Here is a 24,180-nt window from a genome sequence, read left to right as displayed (position 1 = left end):
ACAAACATCTTGGCTTTGTGATGTTCGCCTGCTTTATTTGTTTGCTGATAGTCTTTGGTGTCGACGTACTGACTGACTGTACTGGAGGGGGGGGGGGGGGGGGGTGGAAGTTCAACATTGATGACTGTAAATGATGTAGCCAATAGTAGCACTATTGCATTTTACAGTTCTTTTTTTTCATTTCACTGTTCACAACCTCCCAATATTACACAATTATATGGCCAGTTTGCTTTTGGTAAATGTTGAAAAGCCTCATCAACAGGTTGCAGGCAGTATCAGCACATTGCTACAGTGGTTTACTGTTGATTATCTGTGAGCAAAAAAAACCTAACCAAACAGTTCACAGTTCTTGCAGAATAATACAGTATGTGTGACACTATTTTTCAAATAAATTAGAGAGACATTGTCATTAATTGTTCTACCACATGGCCTATTTGTGTTACATTTATTCCACTGTTAAATTGATGCATTGTTGTTATTCTAATCAATACATGTTCCACATCTGAAAATCGACCGTGGACTGACTGTCTCGGGAGCAAAAATCAGTCCTTTATACAGGGTGCGGCAATCAAACCTGCATTTTTTAAATGAATGTAAAATAAACACGGATGCAGATATCAAAATTTTATTCATACAATCTTATTGTATGTTAAAAAGCATTTAAGAAATATCAACACTTTTTTTTTTCATTGTTTGAAAGTAATTTCAGCAAGATGGTGTCTTTATCGATTGCGGCATTCTCACAGGCGATTTACAAAGTTGTCCATCACATGATGGAGCATACCCTGAGGAATTCTCTCAGCAATTGCTTCATTCTTGGAAAGCACCCGCTTAGGAAAAACTTCATTGAGAACATTAATGCTCATGCTGGCTGTGGGACTTGTTGCTCCATCTTGTTGAAATAATGCGTCAACATTCACTGCATATTGATGAAGCTGAGGTATGAAGAATGTCCTTAATATTGTTGAATAGTGCTCAGCATTCACAGTAACAGATTGCCCTCTTTCATTTTCAAAAAAATAAGGACCTATTATTCCCAATGAGGACACTGCACACCAAACTGTTACCTTGGTTCAGTGTAGGGGTTTTTCATGGAGTTGGTGAGGGTTCTGATCACTCCAATATCTGAAGTTCTGTTTGTTCACATATCAATTGGGGTGAAAAGTTGCCTCGCCAGTCATCCAGAGGTTGTGAACCTCATCATTTTCTTCAATCATTTGCCAAAGACTTTCTCAGAAATGCTGTCGGACCATGAAGTCGTTATTATTCGAAGCATTATCCACTTGGATTTTGTATGGGTGGTGATGTAAGTCTAAGCTGAAAATCCTTCGGACGGTCCTGTCAGAAATTCCAAGTGCAACACTCTGTCTACGAGCTGATCTCCGAGGGCTTTTTCCATACAGCAATTGTTACACGTTCCACATTCTCTCAGGAGTACGAAGTGTCTTCACTCTGCCACCTCCTATCCTTGTTGTTTCACTGATATTTTCAAAGTTTTCGACCTAAGTTTTTATTGAGTTAACCGGAGACACCGGCCTATTACGATTAATTTGAAAAATGAGTCTGGAAACAATGCTGAGCGGCTACATAGCTACCGCTTTGGTAGAATGCTTTCACTGCAAATGACTGTTGTTGCTTAGTCCTTTGCTCCATAGCTACTGAAATGCTTTGTGTTGTGGAATGCTGTGGTGACCTTGGTTACTCACTCCGCACTACTTCCAACGCTTCCACACATTAATAATAAATGCAGGTTTGACTGCCACACCCTGTATATCATTACAATAATAGGAACTGAAACCATACATTGTTCGATGTTTGAGTACAGAAATCACAGTTAAAACATAAGTTAACTGAATACATGTAAAAATTCCTTCTTTTTAACAGTTACTCCTACCAGAAAGGTTAGACCAAATTATTTGGTTAAATAATGAAAGTAACAGATATAGTTATACAAACAATACTTTTGACAAACGTGGTAATTATTTTGGAGAAAGGGGTGGCACTGCTAATATGTTTTCGATTAGAGCCAAGTAAATACTTTAAGAATCCTAGTAGTTTTTGTTCCAAATGTTTGTAATTAGTACATAATTTATATTTGTTTATAAGTCAACTATAGAATCTGAGTCAGGAAACAATTACTGATTTCACCCTATAGCAAAATATATTAACTAGGAATGCTCAAAATAAATTAGGAAATTAATTACATACACAAAACTAAGCACACAATTAGACTGGTGCTATATTCCTTAAGGCTGAGGGCCAACCTTTCTCTTTTATGGAAACACGGATTGTACACATGCTTGTTAATGGTAATTAGGCAAAAGTGAAAATAAAATGAATTTAAGCATGCAGATGGCAAAACAAGAGAGGAAGTGAAGAGATCCCAGCTTGCTTCATCACAGCTTCCCAATACTAGTCAGTACTTCTTCATTAATTATGTGATTGATCCATCTAACCTCCAGCATTCTTCTGCAGCTTTTATTCTCTTTTTATCTAAACCTTTCATCGTGCATGTTCCGTTTTCATACATGGCTACACTACTGACAAATACCTTCAGAAAAGACTTTGTAACACTTAAATCTGTATTTTATGTTAACATATTTATGTTCTTCAGAAATGCTTTTCTTGCCATTGCCAGTCCCCATTTTATATCCTCTCTACATTGACCATCATCAGTTATTTTCCTTTTCAAATAGCAAAACTCATCTACTACTTTTAAGTGTGTCATTTCGTAGCCTGATTCTCTTAGCATCACCTGATTTAATTCGACTACATTTCATTATCCTTGTTTTGCTTTTGTTGTTGTTCATCTTATTTCCTCCTCTCAAGACAGTATCCATTCCGTTCAACTGCTCTTTCGAGTCCTTTGCTATCTCTGACAGAATTACAGTGTCATCGGCAAACCTCAAACCTTTTATTTCTTCTCCCTGAACCTTAATTCTAACTCCAAATTTTTCTTTTGTTTCGTTTACTGCTTGTTCAGTGTACATATTGAATTACATTGGGGATAGGCTACAACCCTATCTCACTCCCTTTCCAACCAGTGCCACCCGCCTGTCAACTCTTATAATCGTTGTCTGGTTTCAGTAAAAGTTGTAAATAGCCTTTCGCTTCCTGTATTTTACCACTGCCACCTTTAGAATGTCAAAGCGAAGATTCCAGTCAACATCGTCAAAAGCTTTCTCTAAGTCTACAGGTGCTATAAATGTAGGTTTGCCTTTCTTTAACCTATCTTCTAAGATAAGTTGTAGGGTCAGTATTACCTTGTGTGTCCCTACATTTATCTGGAATCCAAACTGATCTTCCCCGAGATTGACTTCTACAAATTTTTCCATTTTTCTTTAAAGAATTTGTGTTAATAATTTTGCAACCATGCCTTATTAAACTGATAGTTCAGTAATTTTGTTCCTGTCAGCAACTGATTTCTTTGGAGTTGGAATTACTGTATTCTTCTTGAAGTCTGAGAGTATTTCACCTGTCTTATACATCTTGCACACTAAATGGAAGAGTTTTGTCAGGGCTGCCTCTTCCAAGGCTATCAGTAGTAATAATGGAATGTTGTCTACTCCTGGAGCTGTGCTCCAACTTAAGTCTTTCCTTGCTCTGTCAAATTCTTCATGCTGTGTCATATGTCCCGTATCATCCTCATCTATGTCTTCTTCCATTTCTATAATATTGCCATCATGTACATCTCCCTTGTATAGACCGTCTATATACTCCTTCCACCTTCCAGCTTTTGCTTCTTTGCGTAGTACTGGTTTTCCATCTGAGATCTTGATATTCACACAGCTGCTTCTCTTTTCCTCAAAGGCCTTTTTAATTTTACTGTAAGCAGTATCCATCTTTTCCCCAGTGAAATATGCTTCTAACTCTTTAAATTTGTCCTGTAGCCATTCTTGCTTAGTAATTTTCCACTTCCTGTCAATCTCATTTCTTCAATGTTTGTATTCCATTTTGCCTGCTTCATTTGCTGCTTTTTAAAATTTTCTCTTTTCATCAATTTATTTCATTCTCCTTTCATCAATCTGTTACCCAGAGATTTCTACTAGGCCTTGCCTTTCTACCTGTTTGATCATCTGCTGCATTCGCTATTTCATTTCTTAAAGCTACCCATTTATCTTCTGCAGTATTCCTTTTTCCTGTTCTTGTCAAACATTGCCTAATGCTACCTCTGAAACACTCAGCAACCTCTGGTTCTTTCAACCTATCCAGGTCTCATCTCCTTAGTTTCCTATCTTTTTCTGCAATTTATTCAGTTTTACTCTACACGTCATAACCAATAAATTGTGGTCAGAGTCCACATCTGCCCCTGGAAATGTCTTACAATTTAAAATGTGGCTCCTAAATCTCTGCCTAACCATTATACAGTGTGAAGAAAAATTTGTGCTTTCAGACTTTGTAGCACAATTCCTCACATGCTAGCAACACAAAAATGTCTGTCACAAAATTTCATACTACCCATATTTCCATCAGTAAGTGGACATTAAATATTGGCAATCTAGCAACACTGTAATCACGTAACCACCTCTGTCAGCATACAGTAGTAGTACTGTGCAGTTGGTAGCGTTTTGCATTAGCATGCATGAGGTCGAGGGTTTGATTCTGGGTATTTATTTTTATTTGCCAGTTTTGTTCTGCCATATAACATTGTAGCATACACTATTTCTTAAGCTACATGTATCCGATATTTACATCTCAGTGTTTTGTAACAATGAACATAACAAAAAAGTGGTCAGACAAATCAGAAATTGACTGCTGAAATAAATGACCTGTCATAGGACATAGCAACTACAAAAACGATATCGATTTCAATATGCTAAAAAGGATCACACGGTTAAATAACATGTACTGGTCATTTATACTACACGCAGTAGGGCCTACGTCTGCTCAGATGTAACACATTAGCAACCAGTGACAGTAATAATTTCCATATTAATGGCCGCATGATGTTTGCAAAAGAATACGTTGTCCTCAGAGCTGAGCAGTGAAAAGAATCATACTTCCATTGCTGTGTTCATAGTATGTAAGTGCTTTGTAGAACACTCACTGTAATTGCTTGACGACAATTAAGATGCCAGATACCGTGCCACACAGACTGCATTTAACAAATAAAAACATATACGCCTCAACTCAGAATTGAACCCTAACACGAGACGCTATCCACTGCAAAAACTGCACAGCAATACTCCTGTATGCTGATAGAGGTATTTACTGTACATGTGATCACAGTGTTGCCAAATTGCCATTTAATGTCCATTTACTGACGGAAATGTGCACAGGACAAAACTGTGAGAAAGACATTTTTGTATTTCTACTGTGTGAGAAATCACACTGCAAAATCGACTGTGGGAATTTTTCTTCACCCTGTGTAATCGGTTTGAAACCTTCCGTTGTCTCCAAGTCTCTTCCGCATATACAGCCTTATTTTATTGTTCTTAAACCAAGTGTTACCAATGATTAAGTTACGCATTGTGCTACCAGATGACTTCCTCGTTCATTCATTTCCCCCAGTCCGTATTCACCTACTACTTTTCCTTCTTTTTCTTTTCCTACTGTCGAATTCCTGTTCCTCATCATGATTAAATTTTCGAATCTTTTAACTAACTCAGTAATTTCTTTTATGTCGTCATACGTTTCTTTGATCTCTTCATCATCCACAGAGCTAGACAACAGTCTGTTTTCCGCAGTTTTTTTTATGCATAAGTCCTAGTTAAATTTTTTTGATCTGTTTCCACTCCTGTCTTCCTCTCATGCTTTGCCCCATGGACATCTTTCTTCCATAAGCTCAAAATTGATAATTATTACTAGGAAATTGCTTTCACTTTTCATATTTATATGTACAGGTTTCCTTCTGTTTAATAGCGCTGTTTAGATTAATGTTAATCATCCAAAATGAAAAGAAGCTGTAATTGAAATGTGCTTAATTAGCTAGAACTCATAGCATAGTATTGAATGCAATTTATTGATTTCTTTCCTCCTGTAGCCATTCTACAACTCAATATGTGATAGTTTTTAAGGCAAGTATTTATTTCATCCAAACCAGCCTGATTTTGCTATTATTCTTTTTCTATTTGTCGAAGTGGAAACAAATGTATTATAGTGGGGCCAAATTGATGTAAGTTTGCTGTTTTCTGGGTAATAGATGGATTTTGTTTATGCATTGTCATCATAAAGTAAAATCTTATTTTTAATGTCAGATATTGATTGTTTTGATATATCTCATTGCAAGAAACCACATAATTTTTATGATTATTTAAAGAAAGAAATTGGTGCAGAGGAAAATGGACTTTGTGTTACTTGTAGTCCATGGTCAAGCATTCTGTCATTATAAAAATCAGTGATAGGAACAACTAAATGAAAAAAATCGATTTAGTCAGTTGCTGGAAAACAGTAGATTTGTTCAGTTGTAGTTTTACATATCAGTTGAATTATTCATTCAATCTTTCGAGTGAAACTAGTTGTGGGTCGTGGACCAACCAAATGAAAACAGCCAACACATTTTGGCGCAATCAGTTCTGAGCATAAACATTCCATTGTTTTGCCATTGTTGAATCATCTTTGTTGACTGCTCTCTGTTATAGCCTGCCGTTACTAGTACTTCTGTTTCAATATTTGCTTTTTATTGATTGCCAAAAAGTGGCTTTTTGTTCAGTTTTTCATCCATGTTTATGAGTAGATGTTTTCTTAGTGGTGAACTTGTGTCTAGACTGGGATTCCGAAAAGCTCAGTGGTGTGGAAATGAAGAAAATCAAATGGTTGGGTAAAAAGTGATCCTCAAGATGAATGTGATATATAGTATCAGTAATCATCATCATCAGTTATCTGCTATATTAGCAGGTCCTTTGCCTCTTCATTTTCTGCGATCCATTGCTTCCTTCTTAAGGCTGCTGTATGTTGTACCGTCCATTATGTCATCCAGTATCTGGAATTTCTTCCTTCCTTGCTTCCTTTTCCCTTCTACATAACCTTCTAAAACTGTTTTTATCAGTCCGTCATTCTTTCTTAATATATGCCCAATCCAATTTCTTTTTCTTCTCTTTATTACATCTAGTAACTGCCGTTTCTCTCCCACTCTTCTCAGTACCTCTTCATTTTTTACTCTGTCCATCCAACTTATTCCTTCCATCTTCTGCCATGTCCAGATCTCAAAAGCCTCCAGCCTTTCTCTGTCTTTTTTCCTCATAGTCCATGTTTCAGCGCCATATAGAAGAACACTCCATACAAGACATTTTATGAGTCTCTTTCTGAGTTCTCTGTCCATACCGCTGCAGAAGATTCTCCTTTTCTTATAAAACGCCTCTTTTGCCATTGCTATCCTTGTTTTAATTTCTGTGGTGCACTTCCAGTCGGTGTCTATCCTGCTTCCAAGATACTTAAAATTTTGCACCTGTTCTAGTTTTTCTCCATTCAGCACAATTTTTAGTTCCTTATTTCCTCCTCTTGCCAATACTTTTGTTTTATTTGTGTTAATTTTCATTCCATATTTTTTTCCGTTAGTTGCAATGGTGTCCACCAAATCCTGTAATTCTTTTTCCCCTGTGGCTAGAAGGACCATGTCATCAGCAAATCTCAAGCACCCTACTCTTCTTCCTCCAGTTTCTACTCCTTTGTCATCTAATGCTCATTAGATGACAAAGGAGTATCAGTAAGGATGACTCATATTATGAAACTATATTAATTAAACAAATTCAGAGAAAATTAATGGATAGTGACAAATTTTTCTCACCAAAGAAGTGCTTCCGCCATGACACTAGTGCCTTAAAAGCAAATTATTATGTCATCAAAAAATTCCAAAAATTTTATATTACAAGCTTTCTTTTTATGTGATCTCAGCATTTACCAAAATAGAATTACTGGTGATGGATGCTGAGAACCCGAGAAAATTGTGGTCCTACATAAAATCACCTAGCAGGTCGAAGGCTTCTATGCAGTCAGTCATTGAACAGCATGGTTTGGCAATAGAAGACACTAAAAAGAAAGTTGTAGTTTTAATTTCACATTTAATAAATCATTCACACAGGAGCATCATACAAATGTACAATTGTTTGACTTTCGTACAGACTCCTGCATGGAGGACATAGTAATAAAGCATCACCCTTGAAGCTTATTTAGCCCTTTATTCGCATGATATCCTGTGAAATATGGATGAAGGGCTAAAGGCAGGTGCCATGCTTCTAGATTTCTAAAAAATGTTTGAAATGGTGCCCCACTACAACTATTAATGACTGTACGGGCATACGGAATAGGTTCGCAGATACACGAGTGGTTCAAAAACTTCTTAAGCTCTTGACATTAGCTATATTTAATACTTATAAATGTTCACTGTCTTTGAATATTACTCTTCCAAAATCTGATCATTACAGGTATATGCAGAAGGTATAAATCTGGTCCAAATAATGGGTAGTGCTATCAATAATACATTAGTGAAGAATTCACAATTGTCAGAACTCCTTCCTAAAGATTGGGAACAACAGGTTGATACTCTGGTGGACAATGCATATGTGTATGGACGTGAAGGCATATCAAAGCTGGTTAGTATGATCTGTATATTTTAGCATACACTCTTTAATTTGTTTTGATTTAATGTTATTCAACTTTTCTTATCGCAAAACTTTCACATCTCAACTTTTGTCCAGTTATTTCTGCCAGTATCTCTCTTCAGTAAAGAATAATCCCTATGAAATTCAAACAACAGAAGGCAAATAACAACATAACAAATCAGTGGAAAAAGGTAGGGTGTGATATTTTCATGTGAGTAGATTGTTATTCAGTGAGTACATGGGATGTTACTCACTTGAGTACTTGTATGTGATGGTAATATAGTCTGTGTAAGTATCCCACTGAAATGAACAGGATGTTAATAAAGAAAGCAGTGATTGTAGCGGCAGTTTTAAGTGTCCTACATATAATAAATAAGTACAGATAAGGGTACACTTTTTAAAAATATATTGCCTAAAAATGAAAGTTGACATGTGCAACAGCTTTAACTATGCTGTAAGTTAAAAAGAAGTTGAGGATTATTTATTAGTATTAAAATAATTGACACTGTGAGGTAATAATAGATTTGTTGTGTAAGTAAATCAGAAACTGCCTTAAAGTAGCCCTATCCATGTGAGTGGAGAGTTTCGTGTGGTCGTGTGATGCTAAGAACTACGGCAATGATAGTGCAGCTACTGGCATAGTCTTCCAAACTGGACACGTCCTAGTCAGTGAACGAGACAGATATGTATCCCACAGTGCCCTGTCTTCCCACTCTTAAGTCCATCATTCTGTCACATTTGTAAGGAAAGGGGAGATGAACTTTGAAAACTATAGGGAAAGCTATTCATCTTGGAAAGATTACCCCAGAATCAAAATCCATGCGCCTTCAAGTTGGTGGCTAACATTGGGTTATCCCCATAGAAAAGTTGGTGGTGGTAAACAGACTATAGGGAAAACTCAGAATTTAATAATATGAAATAAACAAAAAGTGCAAGAACAAGGTATACAATTTGGTATTTAGAATAGTTGTAGTTTATGGAAAACAGGTACCTCAGTCAGTCTAGTCAAGGAGATTGAAACATATAGGATGGATTTAGTCACTTTCAGGAAGTTCCCTGTGACAATACTGGTACCATTGATACCAAAATGTACAAGAGCTTTCATGAAAGCTGTGGTTTAAAATACAAATTACGTACTGTATCACTCACCCCCCCCCCCCTCCCCCTCCCTTTTTTTAATGCTGTGTCAAGCAAATTTCTCTGTAGTTGGCTATTTACGTGTCTTACATCTGTCGTAGATTGACTAATGAACTGTAGTTGGTGAAATTGTTGGGCAGAACAAACCTCTATGAGTTTCTTTAAAGTGAAAGTAAATGGTTAATGGTTCATGTAGATTACAAATGGTCTAGCTTCTATATAAGATGGAAATGCCGCACAGCTTTGTAGGGGGCCATCACCTCTCGTTTTATGCACTCCAGTTGCTTTGTGCCTCTGCCAGTTTATAGGAGAAAAAAATCTAAAGATTTTGCAACATATTTACGAAGAGCAGCAGTTGAGACGAGAGGACTGGTTTTTGTAAGCTGGCTTTTACTTTTCCAGAGGTGTGTTGCACCAAAGATAGAACACATTTTATTGGATTTACCATTAAACAGTATTTTCATATTCCGTCGAACATCACACTGAGGTGACAACTCTAGAACACAGAGAAGCTTAAGCAGAATCCAAGATGGGACCTGGTGGTATAGTGCACGCCTGAAAACTGAAAGGTTGCTTGGTCACATTCTGGTCGGACCAAGCAGTTTTGTCTCTTGTTTTTTAATGTAGCAGTCACGTCCCAATCATGTGAAGATTTTCCAAAAACAAAACAAGTTTTGCATTCCACATTTAACTGTAGGTTGCATTTTCCTGGATGGATAACTGTCTCTGGAGACGCAAGTCTCTGAAGTGACTTTTCATTGAAAGACTCATACCAGGACATTGAGCCACACACAGTTATTATTACCAGAATATATCTATGTTTACATACAAGGTGTACAATTTTGCTACTGCCGTTTGCTGATAGGTGGTGACAATGGTAAGTAGTGGTCGAAAGAAACAGATCGCAGATGTCAGGCAGTTGGCTTGGACCTCAGTCAACATAACCTCATTCAAGCATTAGTCGATTTGTGTCTGCATCGTGAAGTTGTTCTTGATTGAAAATGTCAGTTTACGAGCCTAATTCTCATCATTTGCGGGAAGTGTTAATGTTTTGTTTCAATATGAAGAAAACAGCAGCTGAGTCTCATTGAATGCTCTCAAGTACTTATGGTAAGAATGCTAATAGTGAAAGGCCATGACGTGAGTGGTTTTAATGCTTCAAGAATGGCGATTTTAATGTCACAGACCGGCATAGTGGTGGAAGAGAGAATGTTTTCGAAGATGCGGAATTGGAGATATTGCTGAGTGAAGATTGCGTCAAACTCAAGAAGAACTGGCACAATTAGTGGGAGTGACACAGCAAACCATTTCAAAACTTCTCAAGGCTATGGGCATGATTCAGAAAGAAGGAACTTGGGTCCCGCGTGAGCTGAAACCAAGAGACATTAAACGACATTTGTGTGTTTGTGAACAGCTGTTTGAGGCAAAAATGGAAGGGATTTCTGCATCGCATTGTGACCGGGGACGAAAAATGGGTTCATTACGATAACCCTAAACACAAAAAATCATGGAGATATCTCAGCATGCTTCCATGTCGACGGTCAAACCGAATACTCGTGGCTCCAAGATCATGCTCTGCGTTTGGTGGGACCAGCTCGGCGTCATGTACTATGAGGTGTTAAAACCAAGTAAAACAATCACAGGTGCTCATTATGAAATGGAATTAATGCATCTGAGCAGAGCATTAAAAGACAAATGGCTGCAATACAGCGAGAGGCACGTAAAAGTGATTTTGCAGCACGACAACGCTCGACCCCACGTTGCAAAAGAGGTCAAAATGTACTTCGAAACATTAAAATGGGAATTACTACCCCACCCGCCATATTCTCCAGACATTACTCCCTCTGACTATCACCTATTTAAATCAATGATACATGGCCTGGCTGACCAACACTTCTGATCTCATGAAGAAGTCACAAATTGGATCGATTCATGGATCGCTTCCAAAGGTGAACGATTTTTTCGACGCAGGATTCGTACACTGCCTGAAAGATGGGAGAAAGTAGTGGCCAGCGATGGAAAACACTTTGAATGATACATGTGTAACCAATTTGTTTCAATAAAGTGTCAAATGTTGGGGGAAAAACAGCAGAAGCGAAGTTGTACACCTTGTACATTCTCCTTCTATGAAAGCTAATCACAAGTAGGCACATTGATTCACAAGAAAGGTTCGCGTCTATAATTTATACTTATTTGGCGTAAATTGAGTGTACTACGATGAATTGCAGCACTTCACCATGTTTTCCATGTGTAAGTGAAGGCTGCTTTCTGGAATTACTGTACAGTTTTTGATGCAGTGGCTGACACAACCACACACCAACAAATGAGTGCTGCAGAGATGCAGAATCTTCGATGCATGGCTGGCGTTGTTAGCTGGTTGGCTTTAGGCACTGCAGTACGCTAGCAAATTGTGTGTGCTGCTTAAATCATTAAATTTGTATGAAAGTGACGATATTCAGTTAGAAAACATTGTCCTCTGATTTTTCATCATAACAATACGCAGTGTCCCGTAAACAAATTTAGTGCTACGCCACATGAGTTATCTGGCTGTAGATAGTACCCATATGAAACTGGAGCGAGTCACTAGCCCGTTATATTAGGGACTGGCTACCAGTGGGGGGATCACAAGTGCACTGGAAGTGAGCTAATCTCAGCGGGGACTCTCGGTGCCAACTCTCTTCTTCGAAACAGTAGCTGAAGACTTCTGACAGAAGAAGTCACCTTTGTTCTGCCAGTGACCTTTGCAAAGTGCCCAGACGTGTGGACAGAGGTTAAGGGAATTGGCCTGTTGTATGGGTGGGTGACTACCCTTAAAAGGCATAAAAATCAGCAGTGATCAGCTGCATAAGGGTGCAGAAGACAATGGAAACCACTCCATTAACAATACATAATGTGTATCCACAGGATGTGTTGCCAGTAATTGAAAGAGTGTCGTGATGCAGTCTCCATTGGCGTAAATTGTTCTGAATTAGTCTCCCATTTGGATCTCTGGGGAGGGACTGCCAAGGTGAGGTGACCATGAGAAAAAGATGATATAACCAACGAAAGGATAGTATTCTATGAGTTGGAGAATGGAATTTCAGAAGTTTGTATGTGGTAGGGAAGTAAGAAAAACTGGAAAGAGAAATGCAAAGGCTCAGTCTAGGTATATTTGCAATGGAAAGAAGATAGAATTTTTGGTTAGATGAATATAGAGACATGTCAAAAGCAGCACAAAATGATATAACAGGAGGAGGGCTCGTTACGAATAGGAAAGTAGGGCAGATAATGATTTACTGCAAACAGTTTAGTGACGCAGTAGTTCTCATCAGAATTGATACCAGACCAATGCTGATAACAGTAGTTCAGATGTACACTGAAGTGCCAGAGAAACTGGTATAGGCATGCATATTCAAATACAGAGGTATCTAAACAGGCAGAATACGGCGCTGAGGTCGGCAATGCCCATATAAGACAACAAGTGTCTGGCGCAGTTGATAGATTGGTTACTGCTGCTACAATGGCAGGTTATCAAGATTAAAATGAATTTGAACGTGGTGTTACAGTCGGCGCACGAGCGATGGGACACAGCATCCCTGAGGTAGTTATGAAGTGGGGTTTTTCCCGTACGACCTTTTCACAAGTGTACCGTGAATATCAGGAATCCTGTAAAACATCAGTCTTTGACATCACTGCAGCCAGAAAAAAGATCCTGCAAGAACGGGACCAACGACTGCTGAAGAGAATCGTTTAGCATGACAGAAGTGCAACCCTTATGCAAATTGCTGCAGATTTCAATCCTGGGCCATCAACAAGTGTCAGTGTGTGAACTATTCCACAAAACATCATCGATATGGGCTTTTGGAGCCGAAGACCCTCTCATGTACTCTTGATGACTGCACGACATACAACTTCACACCTCGCCTGGGTCCACTAACACCGACATTGGACTGTTGATGACTGGAAATGTGTTACCTGGTCGGATGAGCCTAGTTTCAAATTGTATCGAGCGGAAGGATGTGTACAGGTACGGAGACAACCTCATGAATCCATGGACCCTGCACGTCAGCAGCGGACTGTTCAAGCTGGCCCTCCAGCACTGCTTCAGGTGTCGAGTCCATGCCATGTCATGTTGCTGTACTTCTGCATTCTCATGGGGGCCCTACACATATTACGCAGGTGTACCAGTTTCTTCGGTTCTTCAATGCCGGTGTCACAAGCAGATCCAGTGGATCCAAATTTGGTGTTGCACAATAGGGCAGATTCCTGAAGAAATTTCAATTTCTGAACTAAATGTAAAAATTGACCTCTGCAGGGTGTATATGTCCCAGGACAACTGGAATATCTGGGGTAAACCCGGGTATTTTTCCATCCAGGAAAAAACCTGGAATTTTTTAGATTTCCAGGAATTTTTCATTGTTTTAGTTTCCAGTTAAATTTTTGTAATTTTGTCTGGTAAGAACTAATACTCTAACAGAGAATTTTTTTTCAGCCCACTACTGCCAAATTATACTGCAGTAATGAAACATACACGAGGGAATAACACCAAAATAAAATTTTAATTGCAGAGAAAATGTACCATTTATAACAACAAAACACATTGCACACACAAGCATCTGCTAACAGGAAGATATGTCAAAGGCTTTGGGACCATGTAAAACATCATAACAACAAACAGCTTTGGTGAGGACATCACAGCTATTTAGGTTTTATATCTCTATGGAAAATATTGCAAATGGTGGTTTGAGAAGCGACATTTTTAAACAACATTTCCTTTCACACAAGATGATGTATGTTATGTGTGAGAATGTCCAATAAATTTCGTAATTCATGGAGTATTTGAACCACATTCAAAACTTGACACTTTGACGACCACCCACTTAGAAAAATTTTGGGTCCAGAAGACCAGCCATTTATGTCGTTTTTTAAAATTTTACTGGCTGATTTGTTATAACGTGCTAAAAAAGACAAAGCTTCAAGATTAGTTTTTCACATTTATTTTAGTTCTTTTGTAGATAAAAAATTATACAATAACCAGCGGGGAGGGGGGCAAACACTGAAGTGCCAAAGAAACTGGTATAGGCATGTGTATTCAAATACAGAGATATGTAAACAGGCAGAATACAATGCCACAGTCGTTAATACATATATAAAATAACATGTGTCTGGCGCAGCTGTTAGATCAGTTACTGCTGCTAAAATGGCAGGTTATTAAGATTTGAGCGAGTTTGAATGTGGCGTTATAGTCTGTTATAGCAATGGGACGCAGCATCTCTTGAGGTAGCGATGAAGTAGGGATTTTCCCATAGACACATTTATGGCCAATACTATGTATTAAATCTTAGGTTTTCTCGTAGCTATACTGTGTGTATATTAATTTAAACTTTTCCTGTTTGTGTGTTTGCTCTATTTAACAGTGGTGTTGCTGTTGGCAGATTACATCACATGTCCTATGCTCTGAATATTTGCTGTTGTTGGGTGCAGAGATTGTGTGACATGTACTATGACTAGCTGAAAAAACACTTCACAGTCTTGATTTCAGTGCTCAGAAGCTACCATGCTATATTTGGTGGGATTTGTATTTTTCTAAAATGCATTGTTTTTGGTGGGTTTCATTTCCTAAAGTATCAGGAAGTTCTATATCAGTGTATAAAACCTCTACCACTCAAAGGATTGGTAAGCTTTACAGCTCTGAGGGAAAATATATTGTCAATTGACATGGGAAAAATGTGCTTTCATGAGGGGGTATAGAATATTTTCACCCATGAAAAAGTGTAATTCCACTTGGGAAAAAGTGTGTTTTTAACCAAGAAAAATCTGGGAAATTTTTCTTTTCTTGTCTGCATATATGCCCTGCTCCAGTCAGTGACGTTTATACAAGGGTTGAATGAAAAGTAATGCCTCCACCTTCGTTAATTGGGTTTGGATGGGAATATTTTAGTAAATCAAATGCAGGAATAATGTTTAGAATGTGATATTTAATTACCAATATTCACTTTTCCACATAATCACCAGCCAATTGGATACATTTCTGCTAACGATGAAAAAGTTTTCTGAAGCTGTCACAAAAGAAGTCGACACTCTGTTTCCATAGACCGATGTTTCATCTCCAAGTCATGATGGTGTACCCACATTTCGTCTCCTGTCACAAATGAATGGAGAAAGGCATCACCTTCATTCTCGTAACGCGAGAGGAGTTCCTGGCAAATTTCAAGTTGTGAACTTTCGTTTCAGGATTCAGCATCTGGGGTACCCATTGTGCACAGATCTTCCGATAGCCAAGCAAAGCAATTATGTGACCCACACGTTCTTGTGAAATGGCTATTGTGCCTGCAATTACTCTCTGAGTGATATGATAATCGTCCTGAATCAATCTGTCAGCATTTTGCTTGTGAAACTCGGTGGCTGTTGTCACAGGACGTCCAACTCTTTGTTTTTTACGCAGGTCAGATGTTCCCACCTCAACATCTTCAAACTTACTCGCCCAATTACGCACAGTACTCACATCAACACAATCACCATAAACTGCTTTCATTCTCTGATGACACCTTCTGCTGTCAAGAATTCAATGACTTGTTGCATAAATTGCATTGACCGACCATCTGTGCAGGATTCCATTCTTTACACTGTAACAACACAACTGTTCAAGTCTGCAGCTCGTGGTCTCGCGGTCGCGCTTCCCGAGCATGGGGTCCTGGGTTAGATTCCCAGCAGGGTCAGGGATTTTCACCTACCTTGAGATGACTGGGTGTGTTTGTTGTCCTCATCATTTCATCATCATTCATGCACGTGGCGAGATTGGACTGAGAAAACATTGGGAATTTGTATGGGCGCTGATAACTGCGCAGTTGAGTGCCCCACAAACCAAACATTGTCATCAACAACCATTCAATGCTAAGGCTTCCCGCCAACTGGAGCTGTAGAGAAGAGGCTATGGAACAAGCCAGTACCTGCCGCATACCAATGCTGCCAACTGTTGAAGAGTTACAAAGGTGGAGGCATTACTTTTCAGTCAACCCTTGTACAATTGGCGCTTGAAGAAATGACACCGTTCACTTACAGTATCTTCACTCATCAGATTTGGTATATATACACCATGATTACACTGCATGATAAAAAAAATAAAGCACAAATAAGGGGAGAAGGAAACAAAATGGAATTTTATGATTTGAGAGGGTATGTGACATCATTTCAGTGATTCCAAAACCGAGTTAAATTCGCGGTATGAGCTCTCTAGGGCCCAGATTTGGCTGAGAAGTCATATTTTTTTCCTGAACTTTAGGGTGAATTTTACAACAATTTATGTGCGAATCTAGCTATTTTGGTATAGAAAAATGTATTTTTATTGTGCATGTAAAGTCATATTTACACCTCTTTTAGTAATAGGCCAACTTTTGCCCAAATACATACATTTGTCGTATCTTTAAGGACACAAGAATAAAAACATGAACATTTTGCTTACATGAGAGTGTTCCTGGTGATATTGTCACAAATAAGAACAACAATTACCGCAAAGCTGTATTTGTCAGGATTATAGTAAACAAGCAGTGTAAAGCACTAGTCGGTTCACTGACGTAGTTGCACATGGTTGATAGGACATTCTCGAAGCTAATGAAGAAGTAATAAATATTGCATGTGTAGTCACACTATTTAACTCACAAATTACCAATATTATTATTATTTCTTTATTTTTTTATTTTATTTTATTTTTTTCAACTCTTTGAAGCTGCTGTGGCTGGATTGTATGACGAGAGAGAACTGCTGGCCGCGTGGCCAAGCGGTTCTAGGCACTTCAGTTTGGAACCGCGCGACTGCTACGGTCGCACGTTCGAATCCTGCCTCAGGCATGGATGTGTGTGATGTCCTTAGGTTAGTTAGGTTTAAGTAGTTCTAAATACTAGGGGACTGATGACCTCAGATGTTGAGTCCCATAATGCTCAGAGCCATTTGAACCCATTTGAGAGAGAACTTTTTGTTGCTAGTAATGGATGGTGCTCCATACACAGCTGTAGAAGCTAACAGGCTTTAGATTCTCTATCTCAGTATGGTGTACATCATGTGCCTTGCACATTTGTTACACGGAGATGCAGAAGTTGTGCAATCAGATTACTCTAATGTGGACAGCAGATGAATTAGTGATAAATCTTGCCTGCAAGAAGCAAGGTCTGCTGGTGACAGCGACATGGATAGAAGGCGTAAAGCTGAATATAGAATGCCAGTATCTACAAAACCTAGACCCATAATAGTGAAGCTTATGTCGTCTGCCAAAAGATCTGAAAACTTCAGAACGAAGAAGAAACTCGTGAAGTCAGGTCTGACAATATGAGCGGATATCGCCTCTGGTAGATCAAACATTTTTAACATTATGATTTTGAAATTTGGGCTGTGAAATTGTGTGGTCAAATGATGGCAGAATGATGGTGAAGAATGAAAATGGAAGAAGATCTGTGCTTTAAGAGCTAAGAACATGTCAACTCTTGCTGCCGCTGATTTGTGTGTTGTTATTTTTGTTGTAGATTATAGTTAGCCATAACTAAACTAAGGTGTCAAATGTTTTGTTTTACTTCCTTACTAATGCCTCTGTTTTTTAATTTTTTCTCCCCAGTTACTGTACTAATTATTACTATTACTCATCATTAGCAATATTAATACTGTGAGACTTCAGTTTTATGTTACTCAATTTTATGTTCCCCAATTTTACGTTTTTCCCGATCCTACATGGTAAATTTGTAGCCCCTGTGAAGAAACCCATAAGATTGATGCTAAGAATTCCCTCTTTTTACTTTTCTTCCTAGTAAAATTTACTCGATTCTGTGTTCTTGACATATCGTGTGTTGACATATTGCATGACTTTGTACTGTTTTGTTCATATTGACATTTGATGTGACTAAACAAGTTCTAAGTGGCACAAAAAACAGAAGATTGGCACTGTGGGTGATGACTGAGTTACGGGAATATTTTAGGCCATTGCAGTGAGGGGAGACGTGAAAGAGGAAATGATGATGTAATCCACTATTGATGTTTCCAACACAATTTGCAGTGTTTAGCTTCGTCGCACGATGATGATGGGCCGAGTATGTTTCACAATACTTTTTGCAGGAACTGACATAATCATAACATGACGGCACTATGAAGGCAACCAGGAATGATGCTATTGATCTGTAGATTGCTATAGCATGAAGTCGGTGTTTATGGATGGACAGGAGAATCTCAGATGTAACAAGAATTCTTTAGAGGAGTATGTTTGTGGTTATGCAATGTGCAAAATATTTCTGGCAAGGAAGAATATGAATGTTTATTGCTCATCATTTCACTTGAAGAAATTTAAGCTGTCCTCTTAGGTTCCTGCCTAACCACACACTCTGAAATCATCACATATTTGGGAATAAACTACAAAGTATTTGTGACAAGGGAACAATACAAATTTTATTGCTGCTTCCTTAACTCGCAGGAATGTAAGCAATCCTTTTCGGTTTCTGTCTAACCACACACTAGGGAATCAGTACACTTTTAGAAATAAACAGGCAAATATTTATTTCACCCTTCATCCTCTAATCAGACAGAAATGTTTGACAACATTGAATATTGCAGAACATATTGTATTATGGTCATAATGAATGTCATAACGATACTAAGTTGAAAAAAAATATTGGCCTTTAAGTCAGCTAACCATGACATTCTCCATTATGCTACACACTTCTCATCTGAATTTAGTATTGTGCGTTAGTTACATAAACTCTCTTGAAGCCTCACATCATTGATGCTTTATTAATTGACATCTAATAATAAGTGTGATGTATTTGTGATACACTTTCATTGCACCATTGTTTTGAAATCAATCAAGTAACCAGAAACATGTTTCTAGGTACATGTTTCAAGCTTAGTGTGTATGTGTCTTGAAGTCTACGCAACCCAGTTAAACTGCTATTGGCTACAGAAGGAAAACACACACCACCACTTGTTAGATTCCAATGCCTTTCACTGAACGTCACAGTTTTCAGTTGAATTCACCATATTCATCAATTTTTGCTGTTTTCTGGGTGAAAACAAAGGAAAGATGTCTCAAAAAGGCATGTTTTGATGTATAATTTGTGGGTGCAGCATGTTGGAAAATAGATTGATTACCTTGTACCCAGACACAAATTTCATTTTTTTTAGAAGTTTTGACTTGCTGTTACACATCTGTGATTTTTAAACACATTCATTAACACAAGTTATTGTGTAAACATTGTATTATACATTTAATTTCCTTCACTTATGCAGATTTTATACAATTGGTGAAGATTACGATTTTTAATCATATATGCCAATTTCCTTTTTTTCCCCACATATTTTGGGGGTTTTTAACATTATCCTGGATTCTGCTTTTTCCTCAAATTTACAGTTTTTAAGTCTGGATTCCACAAAAACATAGAAAACGGGTTTCATTGTCGTACACTTTGTTTTTATGCCACTCATCATGTTTTCAGTACTGTTGTGCACTGATTGTTCCAGCTCTGTTTAGAATGTCTTTTCCTGTCATGACTCAAATGTTTCATGACTGGTGCAAAGCCCGCTGGCCTTTGCCATAGAACCTCCCTTCTACCTGCCACTTTCACTTCCTGGAACTGAAACTGACTGCCCTACCCTAGTGTATTCCTTACGCTTTGTTCCCTTGCCAGCACTGACCCAGAGTCATATATGTCCATCAGCAGGATCCTTGCACTTGCTACACCTGAACGCACCAAGTTCCATGTCACACACACAAATGTCCAATATCTGCTAGCTCATCTCAACTTGCGTCGTATGTTTAAGACAAGGACAGCCGTATAATAATTCTATTGGAGATCTGGCTCAAACCCAGTATACCCAGAAGTTTGATAAATCTAGATGCCCACATCTTTCTAAGACACAACAGATGTAACAGACGAAGGGATGGAGTAGGGGCATACATACCTACTGTGCTACATACATCCAACAACAAGGAAGATAAACAAGTGATATTTGTAGAGATCAAATCTCTTAACAGAAAGTACCTAATATGTGTCCTCTGCAAACAAACTAAGGTAGGCAGGGTTAACTGCTTTAAAACTGGTCTCTCTAGTCTCAAATCAACATTCAAGCATATAATTATAGCTAGGGACACTAATATAAATTTTCTGAGCAACTGTGATTTTAGTGTGAAATTTAAGCAATTTTTTTCTTCTTCAAATGTTATGCTACTTCAGCTTGTGTCTACCCAACACACTCTACAAAATCCACACAGTAATTTGTAGTTCTCAAATATCTGCACCTGATATGTTTGCCCATGACATATTTTTTTCCTGACATACTGTTTAGAATGACCAAGAAAGAATCCAAAAGTAACTACATCTTAGGCTTTAAACATATAAATTTATCTGTACTTGCAACTAAGACGCAGGAAATAGTTTGAAGGAAGCAGTCTATTCCCTTCTCGGACATAAAAGAAAATCTTCATGGATTTACTAACAAACTTACGCAACTAAATGACGAATACGCACCCCTGAAGACCAGAAACAAAAAGGAAACCTGTATCATAGCTAACTGAAGGCTCATAAATCGGGCATACAAACTATGCCCTACACATAAAAATTAAATTGCTTACAAGCAGAAACAGAACACTCAGTCAAGTTATGAGAAATGCTAAACTCAAGTGTGCCCATACATTAACGGACAACAGACATAGACCAGCTGTGCTATGGAAAAACCTGCATGATCTTGATATATGCAGAGCAAAGGCTCTAGGTGATCCCACTGTCCCAGCCAATGAATTGAACAGGTACTTCAAATCACCTAGAATTACAATTGAACTGCAGATGAAACAGACTCATTGATTACTTCATGGGGACTCCAGCCACAAAAAATTCTGTCTAAAGAACATTACTTGCAATACCACCAAAACAGGCATCATGCGCATCAGATAAGCATTTGCTGGACATGATGGCATCAGATTCGAAACGATGAAGCTTATTATTGACTCACTACTGTCTACTATAACAGGTATCCTCAACCACACCTTAACCACAAGTGTTTTTCTCTGAGGCCTGGAAACATGGAGTAGTTAAGCAACTATCTAAAAAAGCACCCTCCAATTACCAGTCTACTTGCATTCTTCCTGCACTGTCAAAGGCCTTAGAATATCTTGTACATGACCAGCTAACAAACTACTCGACTACAAACAACCTGCTAGACAAAGACCAATCAGGTTTTTGTAAACATCGTAGCACAAGGTCTACCTTAATAAAGTTAACAGATGATATCAAGCTTGCCGTGGATGGACAAGAGATGACTATCATGTGCTTCTTTGACTTCAGCAAAGGCTTTGATACTGTTGACTTAGACATTGTACATGGTTTCGCTCATACCTGACATCTCACCAGCAATGTCTCATGTCTGGCACCGAATGTCACAAAGGAGGCATGTACTATTAGACATCCCCAAGGACTCAGTATTAGGTCCTATATTTTTTTCGTTGTGTGTCAATTATAATGTCATCAGTTTTGTCCTGTTGCAAATATCACGTTTGCTGGTGACCTCCAGTTGTATCTAAGTCTAAAACCAATAAAAGTGGAGACAGCTATCAAGAATTTTAATACTGACTTGCGTGAACTACCAAAAGCACACAGAATATTGAGTTGAAGCTTAACACATTCAAAACCTAAGCGGTAGTGGTTGGTTGTTATTGGCTCATTAGCCCGAAATATTGGCAATTCTGACCATTTTAAATCCTAAGTGCAACAGGTATCACTTCTCTCTCTCAGCAAAGAGTCTGGAGTAATAATAGCTGAAAATAGAAGTCAGTGTGCAATAATGCAGAAGCTTCCCTCCATGTCCCACAGTATAAAAAGCTCTTCCCTCTTGACATGAAAAAGAAACTTGCACAAATACTTGTATTAGCTTGGTGCATAAGTTTGTAGCATTTTTGTTTTGCGTATTGCTATTCTGATTGCTGTGGGTGTATTTATCAACTGTCATTTTTTATTTGTAGTTCACTGTTGCTATTTGAGTTTACATTTTGTCATTTGGAGGTAGCAAGTGGAGCTGTGGAGGCTAGAAAATAGAGGTCCAAAAAGAGAAATCAGAACATTTCCAAAATATTCTTCTGTTTGAGTTCAGTAGAGCGGTGACAAATATTTGCGCCCTGTATGGGGATAATGCCTTTGGTCATAACACGGCAAGAAAATAGTTTTCTTGTTTTAGGGAGGATCATTTTGACATTGGTGACTCTCCATATTCAGGAAGACCTTTTGGTCTTTAAATACGGTCATCCACATCAGTATTTGAGGACTGGCAGATATGATGAACTGTTATCAATCTACAACCTTGTGACATTCACATGCAGTGGAGGAGGTTCAAACATCAGATGTATGGCTACCGCATGTCCTAAGCCAAAATCACAAAAATCAGCAGGTGCATCTCTTCTTTCTCATCATCAATTGGCTTATGAACACCACCAACCATTCCTGCCTGCTTCATTACTGGTGATGAGAAATGCTGTCTTTACTCTAGCATAAGCAAGAGAAAGGAATGGCTGATCCCAAACAAAGTAGCGACTCTCCGTAAAAAGACCTGCATGCATCCACAAAAGATAGTTATACGCATGTGGCAGAACAGCAATGGTGGGATGTACTAAGAATTGCTTCCCTGGGGTATATCCACCACTGCTCACATTTACTGTCAACACCTGAGACATCTTGGAAGCACAATCCAAGAACAACAACAAGGAAAATTGTGTGAAATGAGGCTACTCCTTGATAATGTCCACCTGCATTCTGCTAGACTGACAAAACACACTATACAGGAGTTTGGTTGGGAAGTCTTTCCCCATCCACCTCATTCACCTGATCTTGTGCCCTCAGCTTTTCACCTTTTCCACCCTCTATCAAGCAGCCTTCATCAAACTTCCTTTCCAGATGAAAATAGGTTCCAAACATGGCTCGACAAGGTCTTCGCCTGAAAAGCACATGATTTCTATGGTCACTGAAATGAAAAGTTATTCCAGCATTGGCAAACTGTTGTAAGTAGTGAAGAATAATATATCAAACAACAGGTATGAATATCAACATTGTAGGAAAAGGCAGATGCTACTTACTGTAAAGAAGACACGCCATGTTCCAGGCAGGCACAATTAAAAGACACTTTAAAAAGCTTTCAGCCTCGGCCTTTATCAGTGAAAAACAAACACACACACACACACACACACACACACACACACACACACAGGTTCAAAAATCAGATGTATGGCTACCGCATGTTCTAAGCCGAAATCACAAAAATCAGCAGATGCATCTCTTCTTTCTCATCTTCAATTGGCTTATGAACACCACCAACCATTCCTGCTTGCTTCATTACTGGTGATGAGAAATGCTGTCTTTACTCTAACATAAGCAAGAGAAAGGAATGGCTGAGCCCAAACAAAGTAGCGACTCTCCTTAAAAAGGAGCGGCCAGGCACATCTCAAGCTGGAATGCAACTACAATGTGGAATGCAAACAGCAGTCTGGAGGGGGTGGGGAAGGGAAAGG

At 38.5% G+C, this 24,180-nt stretch overlaps 1 protein-coding gene across 1 annotated transcript in view; it reads left to right on the top strand.

Annotated features, from left to right (window-relative positions):
* LOC124613070 (transmembrane protein 245) overlaps positions 1–24,180 on the top strand; it is a 255,887-nt gene that overhangs the window by 63,627 nt on the left and 168,080 nt on the right. The window contains exon 7 of the mRNA XM_047141653.1: positions 8,364–8,531. Coding sequence (XP_046997609.1) covers positions 8,364–8,531 — 168 coding nt within the window. The remainder of the gene's footprint in view (positions 1–8,363; positions 8,532–24,180) is intronic.

This window comes from Schistocerca americana, chromosome 4, assembly GCF_021461395.2.
Source record: "Schistocerca americana isolate TAMUIC-IGC-003095 chromosome 4, iqSchAmer2.1, whole genome shotgun sequence".
Taxonomy (NCBI): domain Eukaryota; kingdom Metazoa; phylum Arthropoda; class Insecta; order Orthoptera; family Acrididae; genus Schistocerca; species Schistocerca americana.
The sequence above is the reverse complement of the archived record's forward strand: the minus strand, read 5'-3'. Positions and strand labels throughout refer to the sequence as shown.